At 40.1% G+C, this 22,884-nt stretch overlaps 4 protein-coding genes and 1 non-coding gene across 7 annotated transcripts in view; 4 read left to right on the forward strand and 1 right to left on the reverse strand.

Annotated features, from left to right (window-relative positions):
• The window catches only part of sgsm1a (small G protein signaling modulator 1a), a 26,279-nt gene extending 12,003 nt beyond the window's left edge, over window positions 1-14,276 (forward strand). For 2 of the 3 annotated variants that reach the window (XM_020594387.1, XM_020594390.1), the window contains 22 exons: window positions 1,544-1,706; window positions 2,005-2,157; window positions 2,252-2,319; window positions 2,857-3,002; window positions 3,414-3,551; window positions 4,290-4,414; window positions 5,008-5,075; window positions 5,257-5,420; window positions 5,842-5,977; window positions 6,786-6,915; window positions 7,354-7,418; window positions 7,582-7,727; window positions 8,222-8,350; window positions 8,437-8,619; window positions 9,389-9,460; window positions 9,661-10,872; window positions 10,978-11,102; window positions 12,060-12,142; window positions 12,272-12,381; window positions 12,538-12,634; window positions 13,378-13,545; window positions 13,813-14,276. In XM_020594387.1, the coding sequence (XP_020450043.1) occupies window positions 1,544-1,706; window positions 2,005-2,157; window positions 2,252-2,319; window positions 2,857-3,002; window positions 3,414-3,551; window positions 4,290-4,414; window positions 5,008-5,075; window positions 5,257-5,420; window positions 5,842-5,977; window positions 6,786-6,915; window positions 7,354-7,418; window positions 7,582-7,727; window positions 8,222-8,350; window positions 8,437-8,619; window positions 9,389-9,460; window positions 9,661-10,872; window positions 10,978-11,102; window positions 12,060-12,142; window positions 12,272-12,381; window positions 12,538-12,634; window positions 13,378-13,545; window positions 13,813-13,901 (3,770 nt within the window). In that variant the 3' untranslated portion in view covers window positions 13,902-14,276. The remainder of the gene's footprint in view (window positions 1-1,543; window positions 1,707-2,004; window positions 2,158-2,251; window positions 2,320-2,856; window positions 3,003-3,413; window positions 3,552-4,289; window positions 4,415-5,007; window positions 5,076-5,256; window positions 5,421-5,841; window positions 5,978-6,785; window positions 6,916-7,353; window positions 7,419-7,581; window positions 7,728-8,221; window positions 8,351-8,436; window positions 8,620-9,388; window positions 9,461-9,660; window positions 10,873-10,977; window positions 11,103-12,059; window positions 12,143-12,271; window positions 12,382-12,537; window positions 12,635-13,377; window positions 13,546-13,812) is intronic. The other variant, XM_020594388.1, reaches the window with a different exon arrangement.
• A 1,548-nt stretch (window positions 14,277-15,824) lies between these two features.
• trnak-uuu (transfer RNA lysine (anticodon UUU)) lies at window positions 15,825-15,897 on the reverse strand. Its single transcript has one exon. It is a non-coding gene; the product is annotated as a tRNA-Lys (tRNA).
• Window positions 15,898-16,551: 654 nt separating this feature from the next.
• On the forward strand, window positions 16,552-19,357 carry gatc (glutamyl-tRNA amidotransferase subunit C). Its single transcript, XM_020594412.1, has 5 exons — window positions 16,552-16,955; window positions 17,058-17,108; window positions 18,054-18,223; window positions 18,389-18,492; window positions 18,656-19,357. The coding sequence occupies exons 1-5, from the start codon at window positions 16,767-16,769 to the stop codon at window positions 18,715-18,717; spliced, it is 576 nt and encodes a 191-aa protein (XP_020450068.1). The 5' UTR covers window positions 16,552-16,766; the 3' UTR covers window positions 18,718-19,357.
• An 85-nt stretch (window positions 19,358-19,442) lies between these two features.
• Window positions 19,443-20,231, forward strand: LOC109956928 (polyubiquitin-B-like). Its single transcript, XM_020594414.1, has 2 exons — window positions 19,443-19,553; window positions 19,653-20,231. The coding sequence occupies exon 2, from the start codon at window positions 19,665-19,667 to the stop codon at window positions 20,073-20,075; it is 411 nt and encodes a 136-aa protein (XP_020450070.1). The 5' UTR covers window positions 19,443-19,553; window positions 19,653-19,664; the 3' UTR covers window positions 20,076-20,231.
• Window positions 20,232-22,056: 1,825 nt separating this feature from the next.
• Window positions 22,057-22,699, forward strand: LOC109956927 (polyubiquitin-B-like). The gene has a single exon (XM_020594413.1). It carries the CDS (start codon window positions 22,138-22,140, stop codon window positions 22,639-22,641), a length of 504 nt encoding a protein of 167 aa, XP_020450069.1. The 5' UTR covers window positions 22,057-22,137; the 3' UTR covers window positions 22,642-22,699.
• Window positions 22,700-22,884: the final 185 nt, after the last annotated feature.

Consider the following 22,884-nt stretch of genomic DNA (forward strand, 5'->3'; position numbering starts at 1 on the left):
CTATATTTGGAGACCTTTAGTGTTACACTTTGTTCTGACATTTAGCTTCCTGGTCTGTAATGATGTGGGGGGGAAGAAGCATGGAGTGATGAGCAAAAAATGCAGGAAGAGATGGACAAGAAAAGTTAAACTAAAATGTAGAAAAGATGATTATTTATTGATGATATTTATTTATTGTAATTTCAATAATGAAAAAAACAACCTGAAGGTTGGTGGCTCTGATGGCACTTGTTTTGCCTAAGCTGAAGTAAAACCCTTCTGACTGGTTGTAGTAACAGCAGCAACAGGGAAAGTGGCTCAGACAGAGCAACTGGATGGAGGCGAGAGAGAAGCTATGTTTCAAGGGGAGCGGATGATGGAAAATGAGAGATCGTGATGTTGATAAGTCACTACCGCCCCTCTCTCCACTTGTCTCTCCCAGAGCTCCATCGCACCGTCAACAGGGGTTGTCATGGCAACCCCAGCCTTCCCCCCTGACCACATGTGAACAGATCCACAGGATTAGTCCTGAAAGGGAACTCAAATGTCAACACAGCTCCAGGCATTGCCACGTAGGCCTGAGAGAGAAGAGGGGAGTCTGTTTTGTGCACAGTCGGGTGATGGTGCAAGTGTGCCATCGTGCTATCCACTGTGTGCCATCATGCTGTCCGCTGTGTGTCATCATGCTATCCACTGTGCCCACTACAGCTTATTGGATAAACTTAGCTTATGCAAATATGATTGTGTGAAGGCATGGAAATTAATTGAAAATGGCTATTATTGCACTCTGAAAACGTTTAGGAAATATGTAGGCTTAAGCCTAACAATGAAATAAACGTTTCCTAAAGATGTATTTGAATGATTTGATTATATATCTGAAACATGCCACGTGCGATATAATTGATATAGAAATGCTCTGTGTGTCATGGTGTATATGAGCACAGTATTGATGCCTAGTGGATGTGTGACATGCTGTTTTGTTAGACTTAGCTTTTTTTGACATAAAATATACAGTATATCTGAAGTGTTATATTTTTATGCTAACAATGGGTCAATGACCCATGTGTTGTGTAATGCAAACGTTCTGTGGAGCACTTTGGCATCTTTCAGCTGATTGTTTTGGTTTTACAGTCCACAGTTTTATTATGTTATGAGCTATATACTGTATTTTCCACAGGATCTGGTGGAGACCAAAACAAAGCTAATAGTAGAGCGAATACTGGGCTTGAATTTGTCAGGTGAGGTCAGAAACATGGCCCAAATTATCTGTTATTGCTATTTTAATCTTAAATATTGTAATTACACCAAGGTTTTATGGCAAGAAAAGCATTCGATGCCACAAAAACTGCACTTTTATTAAAATAAACATGTATTTTGTGCTACAAAAAGATTTTTTTGCGACAAAATGTAGCTTAATTTGTCCTTTATTATTATGACGACAAAATGTAGCTTAATTTGTCCTTTGTCCTTTATTGTTATGCCTTTCTGGCATATAGAGTATTAGTCATGTATACTTTGGTAAAGAGTATTTTCTTTATTTCAACCATGTACCTGTGTCCACCAGCTGCAGTGGAGGCATGTGTTCTGCACGGGCTGAAACGACGAGCAGCAGGCTTTCTGCGCAGCAACAAGGTAGCGGCGCTCTTCATGAAGGTGGGGAAAAGCTTCCCCCCAGCTGAGGAGCTGTGCAGGAAGGCCCAGGAGCTCGAGCACATTATCGAGGCAAAGTGAGAAACACACACATCACAGCCTGTTCTGACACAGCAGACCTCAAAGCTTACATCAAAGTCTGTTTGATTGCACCAGCAAAAGCACTGAAAACAAATGGTTGTCTGCTTACATGAAGGGCAATTTTTGTTTATTATAAAAAGACTAAATAATTCATGTTCACAAGCTTTTATGAGTCATGAACCACTGATGCTGTAAGCTTCATGCAGATGCAGTTGTACTTAATGGAATATTTAAAACATGTTATACAGAATTTGTTTTATTTAATTTAAAACCTCTGACTCTCTCCATCTAAAGGCGCAGTCAAAGCTTGCAAAGTCAGGACAGCCTGCGAAAGATGCCTCGATTTCCCAGCCTCATCCCACAAGGAGTCAAGAACTTGTGGATCCGGACAGCACTGTTTGAGAAGGTGCTGGACAAGATTGTCCTCTACCTGGTGGAGAACAGCAGGTACATTGAGACTGCATATGACACTCTGTTCAGCTGTTTGTGTTGCAAGAACTCTATGTCCCTTCAAAATTTCCCTTTCATGTTTGTATTCCAGTAAATACTACGAGAAAGAGGCTTTTCTAATGGACCCTGTAGATGGACCTATCCTCGCCTCTTTGTTAGGTGATTACATGTGACATTATAAGCATTTGTGTATTTTAATGTAACCATGCGACTCCTTGGTTTGATAAATGAGCTCATGGTCTTAGGAACAGGTACAAAAGCTTGTTGCTGGACCAGTATGCTATGGAAGGACATTATGGTATGGTATCTTTCCTACCCCTGCCATTTGTCCCATCAAGAGTACAATTATGCACCCTGCAAAAATAATCTATTAAAGAGTTTTATAGTATTTTTTGCCACATTTCTCCCAAATTGTACTAATAGCCAGTTCTCTCCATAATACATCTGAGGGGCCACAAGTTGATTAACAAGACAAAAAACATATTTCTGCCATTTTATTCTTTGTGGGGTTTTTTATTGCTAGGTAATCTAGCAAGTCCCTGAAAAGTATTCAAAAAAAACATCTTAGAAAGGAAAAGTCACTCCTTGACCTGGTCACATTTATGGTGAATCAAAAGGTAGATCTGATTTCTGCTGTTGTGCAACTTAATAAAACCAAACACCAGGTGCAGTGTTTCACTGTGCTCCTTGTGACAGTTGGACCTTGTGCTTTGGAGTACACAAAGATGAAGACAGCTGACCACTTCTGGACAGATCCATCTGCTGACGAGTTGGTGCAGCGACATCGTATTCACGGTGGCCTCTGCAGGCAGGACTCTCCCACCAAGAGGCCTGCACTGTGTGTAAGTGATAATTTAATAATACAGCAGCAGACCATGCTGAATTAGTTTCAGACTTACTGCACCAAGTGAAGCATATTGTGTCCCAGAGAAAGAAGAGACTGTATCTTAGATCCTCACACTTTTTATGTCAGGTTATCAGGGAACAGGTTAACTCGACCTACCTTAACATCCCTGAAATACTCTTTACATATTACATTCTCTTTACATATTTAGCATGAGTGCATCCTACACAAACATAAACTGGTTTCCAGCATCAGGAACAATGGAGAATACATATTATTTCTCATATGTAAGTCTTGGAAAAGAGATTTTATTTATGGAAAATGGCTTTACTCTGACCGGCTGTAATTCACTGTATATAGAGAGTCATTCATTTAGCACTGTTTACAATGTCTGATATGTTTTCCGCAGATCCAGAAGCGGCACTCCAGCAGCAGCATGGATGAACGTCCTTCCCCGTCACCATCGGCTCGTGAATATGTAGAGTCCCTGCATCAAAACAACAGGGCGACCCTACTGTTTGGCAAAAACAATGTGCTTGTGCAACCGGTAATCATATTAGGCACTCCCTGGAAATGATATCTCAATATAAAGGTTATGAGTTTAAAAGCTTTATAGAAGATTTAAAGATTGTTCCACACCTCCCATAGCCTGGAATGACATTAACAGACAGTTTCAGACATTTTACAGTAATGTCACAGCTAAAGAGTATCATTAAAACCAAAGGAATCTTTCCCTGCAAGTTAAAGCCTTGAACAAAATTGTAGTCTTCATATTATCTTGTCATCCCACATCATCCCAGAACACTGTGTAAGAGCCTAATGTGCTGTCTGGTTTATAAGTCCAAAGTCAGCAACAAGAAATGAAGAATATTTCCCAAAAGAAAAAAGCCGTCAGTATGTTGTAGCCGAGTAACTTTCTGCTTTTGTTCTTGGCGGGTGCAAGCAGATAGTTGATTTTAACTTGTTTGAACACTCATCTTTCAGAGCGTACTTTATGCCCAGAAGCCTTTAATAGATGCTTTCAGCTTCACATAACACCTACTTCACCTGCCTGCTCTAAAACAGCAATACAACAATGTGTGGTGGATGCATACATCCTGAAAATCCTTTTCCTTTCATCTTTTTTTCCCACAAAACAAATGATATCTTGTTTATGTGCATTGCCAGTGTAAATAGATGGTTAAGACTTTCTACCATTAGTGCAGTCTGCTTCAGGCTTATACATACTGACACATCCTCTGTTCTCATATCAAATGAAAAACACCCCTCCTCCTCATTGTTTCAGAAGGATGACATGGAGGCTATCCCAGGTTACCTCTCTCTGCACCAGACTGCTGACATCATGACGCTGAAGTGGACACCCAATCAGCTCATGAATGGCTCTGTTGGAGACTTGGACTATGAACGCAGGTGCAAATCTATTCAACTGTAGATGGATTATGATCGTGGTGAATGTGTTTGTGATAACACAAGTAATCCTTCTCATACAATGCACATCTAACATGTAATGTCTTTTCTCAATGATGTGCAAACACTGCATTATTTCTTCATCTTCTCTCTCTGCTGTGTGTGTAACACTTGGGTGTTACTGAATAATGCAGTGTGTTTGTGTGTGGCTCAGGGGCTCAGTATGCAGAGTAAATGCTGCTGATCTGATGAAGATTATTTTCAGCACACCAACAGCTGCCGGCTGATCTATCGACTGAGACACTGTCAGACATCTCTCAAACTAGCAAACCGTGTTATGTTCCTGTGCCTGTGCATGGCTCCTCTCACCACAGCGATTGATTATTGCATTGTGCGACTCTGCACCTGCTTGTCCACACATACACTCATCTACTTTCTTTATTAGCCATAAAATTAATGTTCCGTCAGATTTTGACTCGTACAAATAATATGAAATCATTCCCTATACATATGTTTTTCATTGTTAGCTGGTGATCCATTCAGGCAAATATGGATTTCTATCTTACTGACTGCGTGTTTGATCAAATGTCTTTCAGTATATACTGGAACTATGCCATGACAATCCCTCTAGAGGAGATAGTTTATTTGCACTGTCATCAACAAGGTGGGTCCATATGAACCTATATTCTTAAAACTACAATTATACACACAACCAAAATTCTTGTTTTTGTGTAATTACCGCCTTTTCTTGCAACTGTGACTGTCTGCAATTAAACACAGCTGTCCGACAAAATGTGATCATGAATAATTTGATAAGGAAATCATCTGTCCTACATTTCCTGCAGTGGACAGTGGGGGGACGGTGGTGCTAGTCAGTCAGGATGGGATCCAAAGACCTCCACTTCGCTTCCCCAGAGGAGGTCACTTGCTCCAGTTCCTCTCCTGCCTTGAAAATGGCCTGCTGCCTCACGGCCAGCTGGACCCTCCACTCTGGTCCCAGAGGGGAAAGGTCAGCACGGGAGGTCTTTCTCTCTGGTTTCAGATGAAAGACGTCATATGCATTCTTCTAGAAAACAGCACTAAAATGCTAAATCAGCCTTATTTGATCAATAGATCAATAAAATCACATTTGGATTTGGAAACAGATGCATTCCTGATAATGAAGAATGTGTGGCTTAATGTTCTCTCTGCACCTCCACACAAGAAGTATTTACTTGAATGGATGTTTTTGTTAGATTGTGAACAGATTTGTATCTGCAGCTAACTGAATAATCAAAACCACCCATGCATATTCAGACACTATTAAGGCTTACTAATACAGACACGCCATCGTCTTTAGTTCACATGGATGTCTTAGCTGGGCTCTAAAGGTTAAGCATTTTTTCTTGCTGGCATTAGTTATACAACAGTTATTTATTTTCTCATTGCAGGGGAAGGTGTTTCCCAAGCTGCGGAAGAAGCTTCCTCAGGGATCTGCTTCCTCAGACTCTATCTCAGACAAGGAGGAGGATGAGGCCACAGATTATGTCTTCCGCATCCTCTTTCCAAACAGCCAGTCAGAGTTTGGTGAGTTTCCCATCAGAGAAGTAAATTAACATGAGCAGCACCCACGGTTCTCTCCAGATTGTTGCATTCAAATGAAAATGTTGCTCATTATTTGTTACAGTGACTGTAACCCATCCTCCCCTTCTGACTTCCTCCTTCTCCCTTCAACTGAGTGGACAGTCCACCTTCATAAAAGGGACCCTGGTTGTCCCTAGAAGGTCCTGCAGCTGTCCTGAAGAATCCTCCTCACTCACAAGAAGCAGCTGTAACAGTGTCACACCCCGGCTTGTCTGTGTGTCTGTCAGCTTTCCTGGCTTTAATTTCCTGTGTTTAATATTCTCCTGTGCCTCTGGCGAAGTTTTTTGATGTGTCCCCTTATTGAAACCCCTCCCACTCCCTGTCACCTTGTGTCACACCTTTTTATCACATTATAACACAGTAACCTTTCAACAGCCAGTAGGTGGACTGCTGGTTGGTTGAATATGGGTTGTGAATTGATAAAGGCTCTTGCTTGCCTAATCTTTCTCTCTTTTAGAATGTAAATGAATGTGATGGCCTCATGGCTTCACACTGTGCATCAATTCCAGATTGTGTAAATGTTTTTGCTTATATGTTTAATCTTTGCTCTAACAGGAATCACACACAAATTGTACTGTGAAGTGCTTTCAGTGGATCACAACTGATCAGCATAATTCTGCTTGTGAAAAAGTGTTTCCAGCTATGTTTAAAATCACCTACATATGAAAGTAATTGTTCATGAAAGCCTGAGCAGCAAAATGCTTTAATGTGATAATGATGGTGTGTGTTTTTATGTGTGTGGATGTTGCAGCGACTCCTCCTGACTTGATGGATCATGGAGCTACAATGTGGCATCCCACCCTCAGGAAGGCCTCGTGCTCCTCTTGTTCTCAGGGGAGCTTCTCTGACGGGGCAACACCCAAGGGGTGCAACCATGAGAGGTGAGAGACAAACATGCTCCAAGCTGCTGAAGATGGCAGAGACATACCCCCTCACCTGTCTTTTTTTTTTTTTGTGCTAACCAGTGAGGAAAGAGGGAAACTAGGAAATGAGCAAACATACAAGAACATGGCAATTACCCAGAATACAATTATGTGACATTTATCTCCCCTGACATGAGAATGTGTTGGGGAAAAAGAGATAATAAGCAAAAATTGTTGAAAGCTATGAAGAAGGCTGGTTTGTTGTTTGTTTTTATACAGCAGCACAAAAGGTTATCAACATTGTAATGAACTCTAGAGTATCTCACACATTAAATTAATAATATAAATAACTTCTCATGCTCTAGATGATTCTTTGAATGAGCTTAATGAAAGTTGTGCAATGTCAAAATAGTTCCTCTGTATAAGTAAAGTGAATGGTGCTGTATCTTCCTGCAGGGCTCCACTGAAGCTGCTGTGCGACAACATGAAGTATCAGATCATCTCTCGGGCATTTTATGGCTGTATGTAATTACTTATTGTGTACATTGAAAAGCCTCAAATTTTAGTCTTTGTTCACTTATTATTTATTCACTATAAAGATATGTTTAAAGAAGCACCCTTATTTTAATTATCTTATATTAACTTTTGCAGAGGCATTAAATAATGAGCTGTCTTGTTGTTCAGGGTTGGCATACTGCCGTCACCTGTCCACTGTGCGTACACACCTCTCTGCCCTTGTCAATCACGCCATCGTGGCGCCCAACATGCCGTGTGATGCCTACAAAGGGCTCACCACAGATACATGGCAGACGTTCCTCCGAGACTGCACAGTAAGCATTGCTGGTGTCACTGCACTGCAACAGACTTCACATTAACTGCTAGCAGTATACTGTACACGCACATGCAAATACATGTCTGCTCCCAGCATCTCTCTTTCTCACTCTGTCTGTCTTCTGTCTTGGATTCATCCTCTGCTAATCATGTGGCTCACACCATTTGCATGCAATGTGACTAATAGCCCTGCCATTCTCTATCTGTAGTCCACATCTGTAATTTATTTGGTCATTAATACCATTTATCTGGACTTATGGAGAGTTTGACTTAATCAAAAAAGTTTCTATAACCAAATATTGTTCTTAAAACAGCTTTGCTTTCTGTAAACAATGGAAGTTCAATATTTGATAATTACTTAGGAAGCCACTTTGAAAATGTAATCAGTTATTGAATGTTAATGTTCATTCTTGTCCATGGAAATTGTTGTTTGTCATCACAGTACCTAGGGCATAAAAGAGAAGTGGATAAATGGCATGTCTTGCATTTTCAGGCTTACAAGGAGCAGGAGCTGCTTCGTCTGGTCTACTTCGGCGGTGTGGAGCCTTCGCTACGTAAAGAGGTGTGGCCGTTCCTGCTGGGCCATTACCAGTTTGGAATGTCAGAAGCTGAGAGGAAGGAGGTTTGTTGTTTCCATGATTGTGCTTTTGCTTCCAAAGCATTTCCCACCTGAATCACTGACCCTTGAGCCGTCACCCCTCGCCACAGGTGGATGAACAGGTCCGAGTATGCTACCAGCAGACCATGCGCGAGTGGCTCGGCTGTGAGGAGATTGTCCGCCAGCGGGAGAAGGAGCAGCACGCTGCAGCATTAGCCAAGTGCTCCTCAGGGGCAAGCATGGACAGCTCCAGTCAGAAGATGAGCCACCATGACTCCACCATTAGCAATGAGGTAAAGAAGTTACCTACACTATGAGAGTAATGTTCACTCGCAATTTAGCCTGTGAAAAGGAATGTTGTTGTGTCAATCAAATGACAAGGATAAACAGTCGCAGTATATAAGGCTAAATGTGATGGTTAGTTAGTCATTGTGTCATGTGCACACTGTGTAAGAGTGCAGCCTACATGGACGAGGTAAAAATATAGTTGCAGAGGTGAAACATTTGTCAGCATGAACATCAGCTTCTCACAATATGTTGCAAATAAGAACACTGTGTTCTGTCCCAGGCTCTATGGTCCAGTCCCAGACTTCCCAGAGCTCAACCACAAAAAGGGTTCCCTACCCTAGTTTAAACTCATAGTTATTCATCCAAAAGAATTAATCACACATTATAGTATTGTCATAGAAAACAACAATATAAAGCAACAAATTATGAAATGGGCTTTATCTTCACTCTCACCTACATCTTTTTCTAAAGGGAGACATACTTGAACCAGGCCGTTGCGCACAGAAATCTTTGACTTATGGCCAAACACTGAAGACATGACCATTTATTTTACTTAGATATTCCATTGAAGAGCTGTTGGTTGTCTTGTGTGAAATGTAGAATCCAATATTTTTGGTGTTTGACCATAGTTTTTTCTGCAACTTTATAAATCTAATCACTGCACTACCTTTTTAATGTGAGCACAGCACAAAAAGTGGCATACAATAAAACTGTATATCAATAAAAATGTTATTATATGTTAATATCTTGGCCTGAATGTCTGTTATTGTGCAGTCTCAGTCTTCCCAGAGTTCAGACAGGCAGAGTCTGGCTCGCCTGCAGAGTGACTCCAGCAGCAGCACACAGGTATCAGAAACTCACCACATCACAGCCTGTGTACCATAGATGACATTTCAGAACTGCTAAGCAGCACTTCTGTTAGTGTTTTAAATGCTATTATCCTGATCTTTAATGATGTATTTCTCTTTATATGTCTCAAGTAATGCATGTGTAGTGAGTGCATTTTGAACCAATACTCCTCATCCCTGCATTCTCTCCCCCGCTAGTTCTTCACATCCTTCCATCCCTTCCCCTGGAGTAGCCTGCTTCCCTTTGGCTTGTTTTTTCAGGTGTTTGAATCTGTAGAGGAGGTGGACCAGATCGAGACAGAGCCCAAGAATGAAGAGGTGAAGCAGATGCCAAAGATGCCCAATGGTGCTCTGCAGAACGAGACAAGCTCTCCCGACTCAGGACATCCCTCCTCCCGCAACTTCTCTGTCACATCCGGCCTGTCGGACGGCTCGTTTAGCACAGAGGACAGCACCGCACCTGATGCAACCCTGAGATCTGCAGCTGTCGCTCAGGCACCACAGAGCAAACCTGCAGAGGAAATGGACAGCCAAATGAAAGGCGAAGGAAAGGAGGAGGAGGAGGTGAAAGTGCCAGGTGTGACCAAACCTGCAGAAACTGCTGAGACTGGGGTGACTCAACCATTCAGCCAAGAGGAGCAGGTGAAGGCCAGCAAAGAGACACGTTTGCAAACTGAAATACAAGAAAATGTTGAGTCAGACACTATCAAAACAGAGGAAACCATGATTCAAGATAAAGGCCCAGACATAACAATTGAAGAAATTAAATCTTTGGATTCAGAAAAAACAGGAAAAAAGGTGTTCAGTGAGACAGAATCCTCAGGAGCATTCTCTGAACCTGGACTTGAAAAAGAAGTAGAAGTGAGTATTAAGAAAACATCAAAGCTCGAAGAAAGAGATGTGGAAAAGATAAAGGAAAAGGACGAATCAAAGACAAGTAAACCACAAGAGGTCTTATGGGTGGAAGGGAAAGAAACAATATCTTTACACCCCATGGCCCCTGAAGTGGAAAAGAATCTTGTTCCCTCAGCAGATAATAGGGTCTCAAGAGCAAGAGACGTCTACTGCGTCTCTCAGAAAGACGAGGCTCAAGTCATGACGGAGTCTGATGAGTCTCCCTCAGCCATAGAGATGGATGAGATCCCCAAAGCCAAAGTTTCCATGGTGCCTTGGAGCAGAAAAGGACGTTGTGAAACCTCGTCTTCCTCTGAGGACTCAGCCCCTCGCGTGGAGCTTAGGCGTGAGGAGGAGCAGGGGAAGCCCAGTCCAGAGGGCACCGAGTCCAACCTCTCTGAGGAGCCTGAGGAGCCAGAGATGGAGAGCCTCTACCCTCAGTTTGACTCTCTGGTCGGTTCTGGAGACACCAAGAATGAAGCAACCTCTGGAGAATCTGCTGGGAGTACCTTCTCTGTGCGCACACATTTTTTAAGTGTTCCTATTAATTTATGCTAAGGCAAATCATTACAAGCTATTACAAGCTTGTTGTATTCATTGTGATCATTTTATTTGTTTCAGCAAGAGCGTTTGGACTTGTATACATTAAATCTGCACCGCATTGAAAAGGACGTCCAGCGCTGTGACAGAAACTACTGGTACTTCACTCCTGCCAACCTGGAGAAACTGCGCAACATTATGTGCAGGTAAAACATTATCATTATTAGCATTGTCGGCTTTTGATAATGATAATTATCAAAAGCCGACAAATCCTCTGACAAATCCTTTTATATCATCAAATAACTTATTAAAAACAGCCTTACCAGAAAAATGACCATTTGTACACACATTAGCATGATAATGTCTACCAAAAACGACAGAAATCACCTCTGGGAAACATTTATCTGATTTGTACTTTTGAGTTTTTACTTTGACTCATGTCCCCTCAGCTAAGGTGGAGAGGGCGGGATTTATTAGCTATACTGCAACCAGCCACCAGGGGGCGATTGACTCACCGTGGCTTCCATCTTTTATACAGTCTGTGTATGACAAAGACAAGCATCAGTCCCTCACATTAAAGAATGTGGAACCAGAAGTTGTTGGTGATTTTTGCTTCAAAATAGTTGCCAGTTAATTCTCTGTCAGTTCACTGACTAATTGTGGCAACTCTATGTTAGTGAATGATTCAAGAGACACCTTGCTATAAAGTGTATATTGTTCACTTTATGTCAGTTTTACCATTTTACCAGTTTCCTCCCCTGGGCCATCACTATCATGAACAGTTAATCCGTGTTTATATGTATATCAAGATACAGCAAACACCGCAGTGCAATAACTTATAGATGTAGCATTGTACATAAAATAGATGATTTTACCTTGTATACATGTACATACTTGGCAATAGATGGTTGTTTGTCTTGTTTGTTTTTTTTATTAAGTTTTATTTTGTTTTATTTGGTACACATTGGGAGCTGGAGTCAAATTCCTTGTATTTTAACATTCTTGGTAATAAAGTTTATGATTGATTGATGTTTGATTGATTTTTGTCACCCATCTGTCTATGGAAGTACCTCTAAATCTGGCCAGCAGCATGTAGCTCAGACTGTCAGATTAAAAACTGCTGAGTGCAGTGAAGGTCACTTCTTCTGTTTGTATATTTACAGCTATATCTGGAGGCACCTTGACATTGGTTATGTACAGGGCATGTGTGATCTGCTGGCTCCACTTCTAGTCATTCTGGATGATGGTGAGTCAATACACTGATTCACTTCTTATTTCCCCTCTTCTCTGACATTTGGTATATTTTTACAGTTATTGATGGAACAGCAGAGCAGAGTTTGCCCACTCACTTTCTCCCTCTGCTTCCTCTTTATAGAGGCCATGGCCTTCAGCTGTTTCACTGAGCTCATGAAGAGAATGAATCAAAACTTTCCACATGGAGGAGCTATGGATACTCACTTTGCCAACATGCGCTCTCTAATCCAGGTGACACAGCAACAGTAAAATCTTTAACCACACTGTAGGGGTCAAAAACACTAAATCAGTTCATTACTTAAAAACTCCTATATTCTTCACATTCTTCCCAACAACCAGTCTCATAGGTTTTTCCCCTGAATCTCCTCTGATCCCCTCTCTATATAGATACTGGATTCTGAGCTGTTTGAGCTAATGCACCAGAATGGAGACTACACCCACTTCTACTTCTGCTACCGCTGGTTTCTCCTAGACTTCAAGCGAGGTAATGTGAGCGGCACAGTGCGAGATACACTCTTCAATTTCTTTTTGTGTATAAACTGCCAAACCATCTGGCAGCTTGTCAACAACACCTGCACTTGTTAAGGGGGTGGAAGTCAGCCATAGTTTTGAACAAGCATTCTTGGGAGTTGATGATTGACAGATAAAAGCTGGTTTTCAAGGTCCATCCTTCTGCATGATATGGGAATTAGAGGCATGAAATCAGACAGGTTTATTACAACATGCATGGAGGAAAGTACACATCAATATCAACATGGATACCTGACAAATTTTCCTTATCTTACATGGGTGAACAGAGAATATTTAGAGGCCAGACCACTTTTCCCTCAAGTAACAAGTTAGCTACTGATTCTTACCCTAATATGGTCAGTCACATGGTCAAAACCCAGGACCAGAAGACATGACATTAGAAACTAAGAAGAAAGCATGTACATGTGGTAATCTAATACCTGGAACAAACTTTGCAGCTGTTTTTTTTTTGACTACAGGGAGTTTTCTGAGACCTCCCTCTCTGACCTGCTTTTTACTACATGTTAAACAATGGGCTATCATGGTGTATCCTCATTTTCTGTTACCTTTCTCTACTGACTTTTTCAATATACAGTATCGGCTTTGCCTCCTCAGTCAACACCTTCTCTCTGATCTTTCTACACTGATACAAGCTCACCTCTCGCCTGAGCCCTCAAACTCTGATACAGTTTGACTTTTTTGTGCTCTGCCTTCCAGAGCTGGTGTATGATGATGTTTTCGCAGTCTGGGAAACCATCTGGGCAGCCAAGTATGTCTCCTCTAGTCACTTTGTGCTCTTCATTGCCCTGGCACTGGTGGAGATCTACAGGGACATCATCCTGGAGAACAACATGGACTTCACAGACATCATTAAGTTCTTCAATGGTAAAACATAGCACTTTAACAATTGTTAAAGGGGAACTCTTCTGATTTTACACAATTTACTCCCTGGGAGTATGGGGAGTACTACTCTGTTTCAGGGTCCAACAGCTCTTCTAACAGACTACTGAACAACTGAGACAACTGTTCAGACATTCTCCAGACATTTTAGGAAATTTAGTCTGATTTTTATGTCATTTTAAGTGGATGGTGTTATTTTTGACATTCTTGCACAGGTAAAAAGATTAAGCCTTAATGTTTTGTGTCTTTCAGAAATGGCAGAGCATCACAACATAATGCAGATTTTGACCCTGGCCAGAGATCTGGTGTGCAAGGTGCAGATGCTGATAGAGAACAAGTGAATGTGCAGTTTTTCTTCTTTTGCTTCCAAGTGTGAACAGCTGTAGCAGCACAAGAGTAAAATACACATGAGCACACACACGCTCTCTCTCACACACACTACACAAAGCCTTTACAATCACAGTTTGCTGCTATGAGCTTTATTGACTGTATCCACTATGTTACTTGTGTTGTTAACAAGTATATGAGAATATTATGTTTATTATTTGTCAGTATGTTTAAGTGAAAACAAATGCAACTGAAAAACCTTCTTGAATTTCAAAATATTTAGTCAAAAATCCCTTAAGTGTCATTCTCGATCTGAGTGCTCTTAATATTTTAGGATAAGGATGGTATTAATTGCACATTTCGAACCAAAATGCAGAACTGAATTCAACCAGAGATTATATGTGTATAAGTTATAACTTTCTTAAACTACAACAACCCTAAATCCAATTAATCACCACGGATTCTGAACCTTAGCTTGTAGCTCAAAATGTAACCCAAACTCCAGTTATGTTTATTGCACAGCACCACATCAGTGATTCAGCATTCAACAGTGTTTTCAGTGTTGTTGAACTGCCTTGTCCGCCAAATAGTGTGTTTATTATGTGTGAAATGTACTGTACTGAGAGAAAAATGTGTCTAAATTATGAAGATTATATTATGTTAACACTTGTAAAATCATAACATAATATTTATTTATGGATGTCTGGGCAAAGATTTGTATAGCAAAACAAGCCTGATTTGATAGTCCTCCTCAGTTATTTTTCATTATCCAATGAGCAACTGCATATTTTGTAAACTGTGCTGTTTACTCGCCTTGATTTTTCTATTGTCTGGCATCTTGTTGAATGAAATGTTAACTTCAACTTCAGTATGATGCAAGAACAATCAGATGAGGCAGTGATCATTTCTAGTCACAGAGTCCAAATGAAAAGTTTTGTGGTTGCATGTTATTCAGATTCTTTAGTGAAATAGAGACTTAGAGAGATTAAAAAAGGAGCAGTATGCAAATGCTGATTTAGAGCTCGTGAGGACATACAGAATATATGCTTTTAACCCCTACTGGTCTGAGTTACTAAAATTCATGCTTGTCATTCACGGCCTAACCTAAATGCACTCACTTGTTCTTTGCGTATTGATTTATGAATGTGGTAAGATGAACTGCATTTAAAATTGATGTTTCTTTGTGAACACTAACTGACATCAGAAAGTGTATTTTAATTTTATGTAACATTTTCTGTAACATTTATTTGCCAAAGTGTATTTATTTATGTATTTATTTATTCATTCATTTTCTAATTCAGATGCTGCTTTGTTTGTAAAGCTTATAGCTTTATTTTGTGGCCAGTTATAAATGTGCATTGTAAAACAATCAAATTCTATACTATAAGAAATACAGTATATATTAAGTGGTACATGTTCTTATAATAAAAAAATTAAAATGGAATCATTATTTTTCCAGAACATATTGTAATGTGCATTTTACTGAATTTATTCAAACTGAAGTGCCAGAAATGTTTTATCAAAGTAGGGGCTTGCATTTTTTTTTAAACTGCTCACTGTATAATAATAAAAGTAATGCAAAATAGTTTTATCTTGTTTACAAAATGTCCATATTGATGTTTTGTACAGACATTCATGGCCTCCAGAGAATGAAGCCCACAAATATTTGTCCTCTGGGGCCATGAGGTTGACATTTGTGATTTTGAGTAAAATGTTTTGACATCCACTTAGGCTTAACCTGCAAAGATATTTCATATACACATTCATATCAAGATTAACTCTAGTAACTTTACTTATTTCATTTACATTTTAATTTATTATACCCGCCAAACATCTATATGGTATCGTTTTGTTTGCAAACATTGAGTAGCTACCCTCAAGAGTGAAGTACGTAACACAAAAGAGATACAGTTATAAACTCCAGTCAAAATACATATCGCCCGAACAGGGACTTGAACCCTGGACCCTCAGATTAAAAGTCTGATGCTCTACCGACTGAGCTATCCGGGCGCTCGAAAGCAATGGTTTACCATTTTGATATATAAAATATTAAATACTGATATCTAACTATTGTCTTTATCGTATGTGTGTATATTGTTTGGTATTTTTAGTCAGATAGATATTGGTTAGATACTTGATGTATTAGAAATATTTAGAGTAGACAGGATGTCTAGCTCAGGCTATTAAAATGCTTAGTCATTCTCATGGAGTACTTCAGATTGTTCAGGTTCAAGGATAACTAGATAGAAAGTTGATTGTTGTTAGGAGACAGAATGTTTAGTATTATTGTTATGACGTGTTTGACCATAATCGTAGTCATAATATTTTCGTATGCTTAATGTCATGTCAGAATGTTTTAGCTACACACCACATAATCAACAGACATTCACACATTGATTTTCTTCATGTTTTGACTACGGCTCTGGCCAGCTGCAAAGCTGGCACCGGGAGGCGTCACGGTTTGGCGTTCCTGTGTAGAATGGGGTTAGCCCGAGGATATATAATGTAAAGGCCTGTTATGGTTCAGGGCTTTTCATCTTTCAGCAGCCTGCGTGCATGTTGGAGGTGCAAAGGCTCCTGAGCGTGTAATGTTTACTAAGTGGGGATTAATATTTAATAAAACAGCATTCCTCCACATTTGAAATACAGTAAGTGTATTTCTAGAAAAAAACTGCCTGTTGTCTGCTTGGGACATAAGCGAATAAGGAAGTAAGTGGATGTTAAACCTCTCGCTTCCCGTAGATCGTTTAGCTAGCTTGCTACATCCATGGGAAGCTAGCTTAGGGTTCTGATCTTCTTGGTGAGTTTGTAAGTTCTAAGAAAATGTGACACCCCTTCTACACATCTCAGGCATAGCTGGCTGGCGAGCTGTATTGAAAATGTCGATATCTAGCCTCTGTGCTACACGTAGGGTTTCACTGACAATCATTCGGCCTTCGTTTAGCTTCTTAACAAATGGACACTCAATACCATACGGTGTAAACTTCATCAGAAGAACACCTAGCTGCTCGCAGAGCCGCATCACAAATGTAACACGTCTGTTCAGCTCTCGACCACATAATCCTAAGGTAAAATAAAGCTCAATGATTTTGTTTTCTTTTTTGCAGTCGCTTTATTCAGTACATAACGTAGAGTTTTTAAATCGTATTACCCGATGGTTTCTTTTGCAGGTACCAGAGGTTCCAACATGGAAACCAGTAGCAGAGGACCAACTTCCCACGGTAATGTCCTCATCACTGGGTCAGTGTGAGCACAATACAGTAGCCTATAGTAGCGGTGGAAGAAGTAGTACTCAGATTATTTGCTTAAGTAATCGTACCAGTAACACTGTAAAAACACTTTTACTTACAATTAAAAGTCCTACATTCAAAATCAAGATAAAAGATTTTTATTGTTAATTCATTATATGTCCATGACATACAGAAAATCGAAATACCGTTTCTCTCTCACCTAGTATTGAATGCCATACCATTTAGGAAAACTAAAATAGAATAAAAGTATAGTACAATAGAATAAAAAAAGAATAAGAGAACTAAAACAAAGTGATTAGGATAAAACTAAACAGTACAAGCTAATAGGCTATGACACACAATCAGTGACAGTAGTGCAAATAATAACATAACAATAATATAATAACATAACAATAATAATATAACTTATGTAGAAGAACAAAAGCATTAGCATCATAATATAAGCAAAGTACCATAAGTAATGTATATTATTTGATTATAATTATTGATGCATAATTGTGTTTAGCACTTTAATGTAATTTAATTTAACTATCTTATTATATGCTTATAATTTGAAGTACTGCTCGGTAGCTTGTGAATTTCCCACCAAGGATCAATAAAGTCTTATAATTATACTGTATTTTGTTTTATTAATCAATTTCTGAGAAGTAACAAAAGTTATTAAATACATATAGTGGAGTAAAGAGTACAATGTTTGCCTCTAAAATGTTGTTGGAAGTATGAAAATACACCAGCAAAGTACAGATATCCTAAAACACAACAAGTACAATCTGTGAGTGAATGGACATGGAGTTATGACTGTGTTTTGTGATTACAAGTTATTAATGGATACAGTGACTTCATTCAGTGGTTAAGTGATGGTGGAAGGAAATTGTCATACATACACTTCTTACCAATACCTCTTTGATTTTCCAGCCTGCCCACATCCCCGCTGACCTGGTGGACAAACTGGAGCGTCTGGCCTTGGTTGATTTCCGTACCAAACAGGGACTGGCCTGTTTGGAGAAAGCTATACGATTTGCAGATCAGCTTCATGTTGTTGACACGTCAGGGGTTGACCCAATGGACTCAGTTCTGGAGGACAGGTGTGGTACAGACCTTAATGGGAAAACAGCTTGTTTGCATATGGGCCTTTTTTGTTACAGTTATAACCAAGTGGAATCAGAAATAAGCAACAACTTCAGCTCAATTTTAAGCTCTAGTGGAACCTGTTGTGTGAATGTGGTTTTGTTTTATCCATGCACATTCAGGGCATTATACCTGAGGGATGACACTGTGATGGAAGGGGACTGTGCTGAAGAGCTGCTCCAACTCTCCAAAAACACAGTTGAGGAATACTTTGTGGCACCGCCAGGTATATGCACACATTTACTTTGAAACACTAGTCTTAATTTAATGATTAGTTGTAGGCTTCTGAGATGATACCTTATTAACATTCAAGATGACTGTGTAGCATTTCATCCTGTTTTGTTTGTAACTCTGAGGAACCTTAACTAATGCTTATTTTCTTCCCATAGGAAACATTCCTTTACCAAAGAGGGAGGAGAGGGCTGCCATGCTGAAACACTCCGAGTTCTGATGTTTATCAATTTGTCCTTGATATCTATAACTTTTTTTTATTTGGAGGCTAGATGTGCTTTTGAGGAAGTATACATCACATCTGTTGCACAAGTCACTCCACTGCTTATCTTCAGTGACAAACAAGTGTCAAAAGGCGTTGTCAGGTGTTCAGTAGGTTTACTGTTCTGGGATGGGGAAATACAAATCTGCAGGTCATTTATGAAGTCTTTTTCAGTTTCCTTTAACAAATGTGGCTAAATGTCTGTTTTTGGTTTCAGTATCATTTTATCAGTGTTGTTGCAGGCAATTTATGTGAGGACATGCAGTGCAATGGCAGCACATAAGTTTTGTTTTTATTTGTGATGTACATTGCTGTCAAGATGTCCAGTTTCTAGTGTTTGAATTCAATAGAGAAATAAGTATTTTCCTGTTTTTGTAACATGTGGTTTTATGAAAGTATAAACAGATCAAAATAAACAGATGTGTTTGTCAGCCATAATTATTCTAAAGAAATTGTTTAACTTTTAGATCAAGGCAATCCTGGTTTGACCACAGTCATCTAAAGTTTACTTGTAATTCACACGACCTGTTTGTTAAACTTTGGTTACTACAAGTGGTACTTTCATAAACAAGTTAATAGAGTTCAAAACATTGGCAGAGTCACTTTGGGAGAATAGAAACCGAAAGTTATGAAGGAGAGAAGAGGAAACGAATCTGACGTGAAGAGGGTGGTGACCAGCTGGAGCTGCCTGTAGGCTATATAAACAGATCAACCCTGAGCTCTACACCATCACCACTTTACCTGGCTTTGTGTGAAGACGCTTTCCTGAAGAGTTTACAGTTTTGTTTCAAAAGGTAGGAAACTCTTTAATAACGCTGTAGTGAAACGCATGAGATAATTTATTGCTGAAGGTTTTCGAGTGCATACTTTAAATATTCGGAATCGTCTTTCAGACCATATTCAATATGGAAATAACCATCACTATGCTGAACGGGATGTCCCGTACTTTGACGGTGAGCCCACAGGACACAGTCGGCCGTCTGAAGACGCTCATCCATGGGTCACTGGGGGAGGCTCCTGACAGACAGAGGCTGGTCCTGGACAGGATCGATCTCAGCGAGGACTCAAAGCCGCTCAGCTCCTACGGAGTACAGCATGGCTCCAGGGTGGCTCTGCTGGTGACCGAGCAACAGGTGACCGAACCGCAACCCGTGACCGAACCGCAACCCATCGAGGTGTTCTTCATAAACGACAAGGGCACGATCCAGCAGAGGCTCGTCTGTCAGGGCCGGGAGCTGAATGATGGGAAACTGTCAGACTACAACATCGAAAAGCACAGCACCATCGACTTGGCTCTCCGCCTGAGAGGAGGCTGACGACACATGGTTAATACACCAGAAAGTAATTTATAATATATCGTTAACTACTAATGAAGATCAAATATTTTACCATATTTTTTATTTATCTGCAGTCTGGGCTATGTCGCCTCAAAGTAATTTATAATGTCTTGTTAAATAAAAATGACGATGAAATACAATAGGCTGTTTCTTGTTTGTATGTATGTATATCCACCAATGGTGGGCATGTCCCTGCTTGTCTCAGCTCAGGCTTGAACCTATATCCTGTACCCATGTAGGCTACAAACCACAATGACTCATTTCAGTATTTCATATTAAAATGCAAACTGCCTGAGCCACAATTCAGACTTACATGTTGGCAGTGCTCTGTAAAAAGTGGCCTACATTGTTTTGTTATTACACTCATGTTTTCTAATTATTATAGCAGCATTTTAGCTCTATAGCTTAAACTCTTTTAGAGGTTTGGAATTAATCAAAAGAACTTGGCTACTGTAGGCTATGTGAAATTTACTGTCCAGATCAGCCTGGTTTTGTTATCTCAGGACGTGTACCTTTCCATCCACTATTATGCCAATAGAGGGCTGCTAATTTTCTATTTGAGTGCCATTAAATGACTGCAGAAAAAGGGCCCAATAAGATGACTCACTAAAGAAAGAAAGAAGAGTGTCAGTCAAACAAAATATTGCAACATAATGGAAGTATGGCGTATTTATTTCATCTAGCCTATTAATTCTGTAAATTACACACACTGCTGCTATTTGTCATGTCTTCAGTGGACATTTAGGTCACATGCTTCATGTAAGTCATTCATTTACATTTTGTTTTTTATTTTGATAAAGCAACTTTTCCACATCAGCCACAATATTTCAAGGTTTGTTTTAAATTGTCGGCCAAAGTAAAAATGCATGTATAAAGAGCCTTGTTGTGTTTTCTCAGGGTATGTGCCTTTCCACCCACTATTATGTACACAAAGAGCTGCTAATTTTCTAGTTGGGTGCCATTAAACAACTGTAGAACCACAACAAAATAACAAAAGGACAAAACATTTAACTTGATCAAAACAGAGGTGTCATTGTTCATTAGGAAATGGTTTTTAAAATGCTTGTAAAAAAAGCTGGATTCATAAATATGGTAGATTCATAAATAGCCTATGCCACTGGGCAGTGTTAGTAAGCTCTCACTATAGTGGAGTCATGTTAGGAAAATAGAAAAGGGAAGTTATAAAGGCAGGGAGGGGAAAGCAAATCTGAAGTAGGCTAAAGAGTTGAGGCAGCCTGTAGCTGATGTGTCTGTGATGAGCTGAAACCTCACATCTGCTCCTCTGCATCTTTGGTTTACTGGTCTCCATCTTGAGTTTTTCCTGAGGAGTTTGTCGTTTTGTCTTAAAAGGTAGGAAACTCTCTTTTACCATGCTGTAGTGAAATAAAGGAGAGAATTTACTGCAGAGTTTTGTACTTATTTTTAAAATATAGGCTACTGAAGGCTGTTTATTTTTTAAAAAGTAGCCCATTGTCTTTCAGACCATTTTCAGTATGGCGACGACTCAAGACCGCTCAGCTCCTACGGAGTACAGCATGGACGTGTTTGTCAGCCATAATTCTTCTAAAGAAATGTTTTGACTTTCAGAACTAGGTCATCCTGATTTGACCACAGTCATCTAAAGTAAGTTTGCTTGTAAATCACACAAACAACAGTTTGTTAAGGTTTGACTATTACAGATGGTAAATTCATAAACAAGTTAGTAATGATCAAAACATTACCTGCTGAGTCACTTTGGGAGAATAGAATCCGGGAAGTTGGGAAGGAGAGAAGAGGAAACGAATGTGACGTGAAGAGAGAGGGTGGTGACCAGCGGGAGCTGCCTGTAGGCTATATAAACAGATCCACCCTGAGCTCTACACCATCACCACTTTACCTGGCTTTGTGTGAAGACGCTTTCCTGAAGAGTTTACAGTTTTGTCTCAGAAGGTAGAAACTCTTTAGCTAACGCTGTAGTGAAACGCATGAGATAATTTATTGCTGAAGGTTTTCGAGTGCATACTTTAAAATATTCCGAATCGTCTTTCAGACCATATTCAATATGGAAATAACCATCACTATGCTGAACGGGATGTCCCGTACTTTGACGGTGAGCCCACAGGACACAGTCGGCCGTCTGAAGACGCTCATCCATGGGTCACTGGGGGAGGCTCCTCACACACAGAGGCTGGTCCTGGACAGGATCGATCTCAGCGATGACTCAAAGCCGCTCAGCTCCTACGGAGTACAGCATGACTCCAGGGTGGCTCTGCTGGTGACCGAACCGCAACCCGTGACCGAACCGCAACCCATCGAGGTGTTCCTCATAAACGACAAGGACACGACAAACACGTATAAAGTCCGACCCGACGAGACTGTGAGCAACTTCAAGCGCAGGGTGGAGAGCAGGGAGGGGGTGCCGGTGAGCCAGCAGATGCTCCTCTATCAGAGCCGGGAGCTGAATGGCGGGAAATTGTCCGACTACAACATCGAAAAGCACAGCACCATCTACTTGTGTCTCCGCCTGAGAGGAGGCTGTGGACACTCTCACATTGTACTGTTTTGACAATACAACTGTCAGTATGTGTTCTATATGGGTGTTATAAATCTGTTGTTATAAATAACCCACGTTTGCATCTTGTCACACTTTTCAGTCATACTCGAATCCGTACATCAGATTGTTTCAAATTACATCAAATGAAAGAAGGAAATCTGTTGCATAATTTGTACTCATTACATTTTCATATCTTACTTCTGAACAGAGTTACAGGCAGTTCAATGGTTCCAAAAACAGAATAAACAAATACTA

The sequence above is a fragment of the Monopterus albus genome, unplaced genomic scaffold (assembly GCF_001952655.1).
Source record: "Monopterus albus unplaced genomic scaffold, M_albus_1.0 scaffold23.1, whole genome shotgun sequence".
NCBI lineage: Eukaryota > Metazoa > Chordata > Actinopteri > Synbranchiformes > Synbranchidae > Monopterus > Monopterus albus.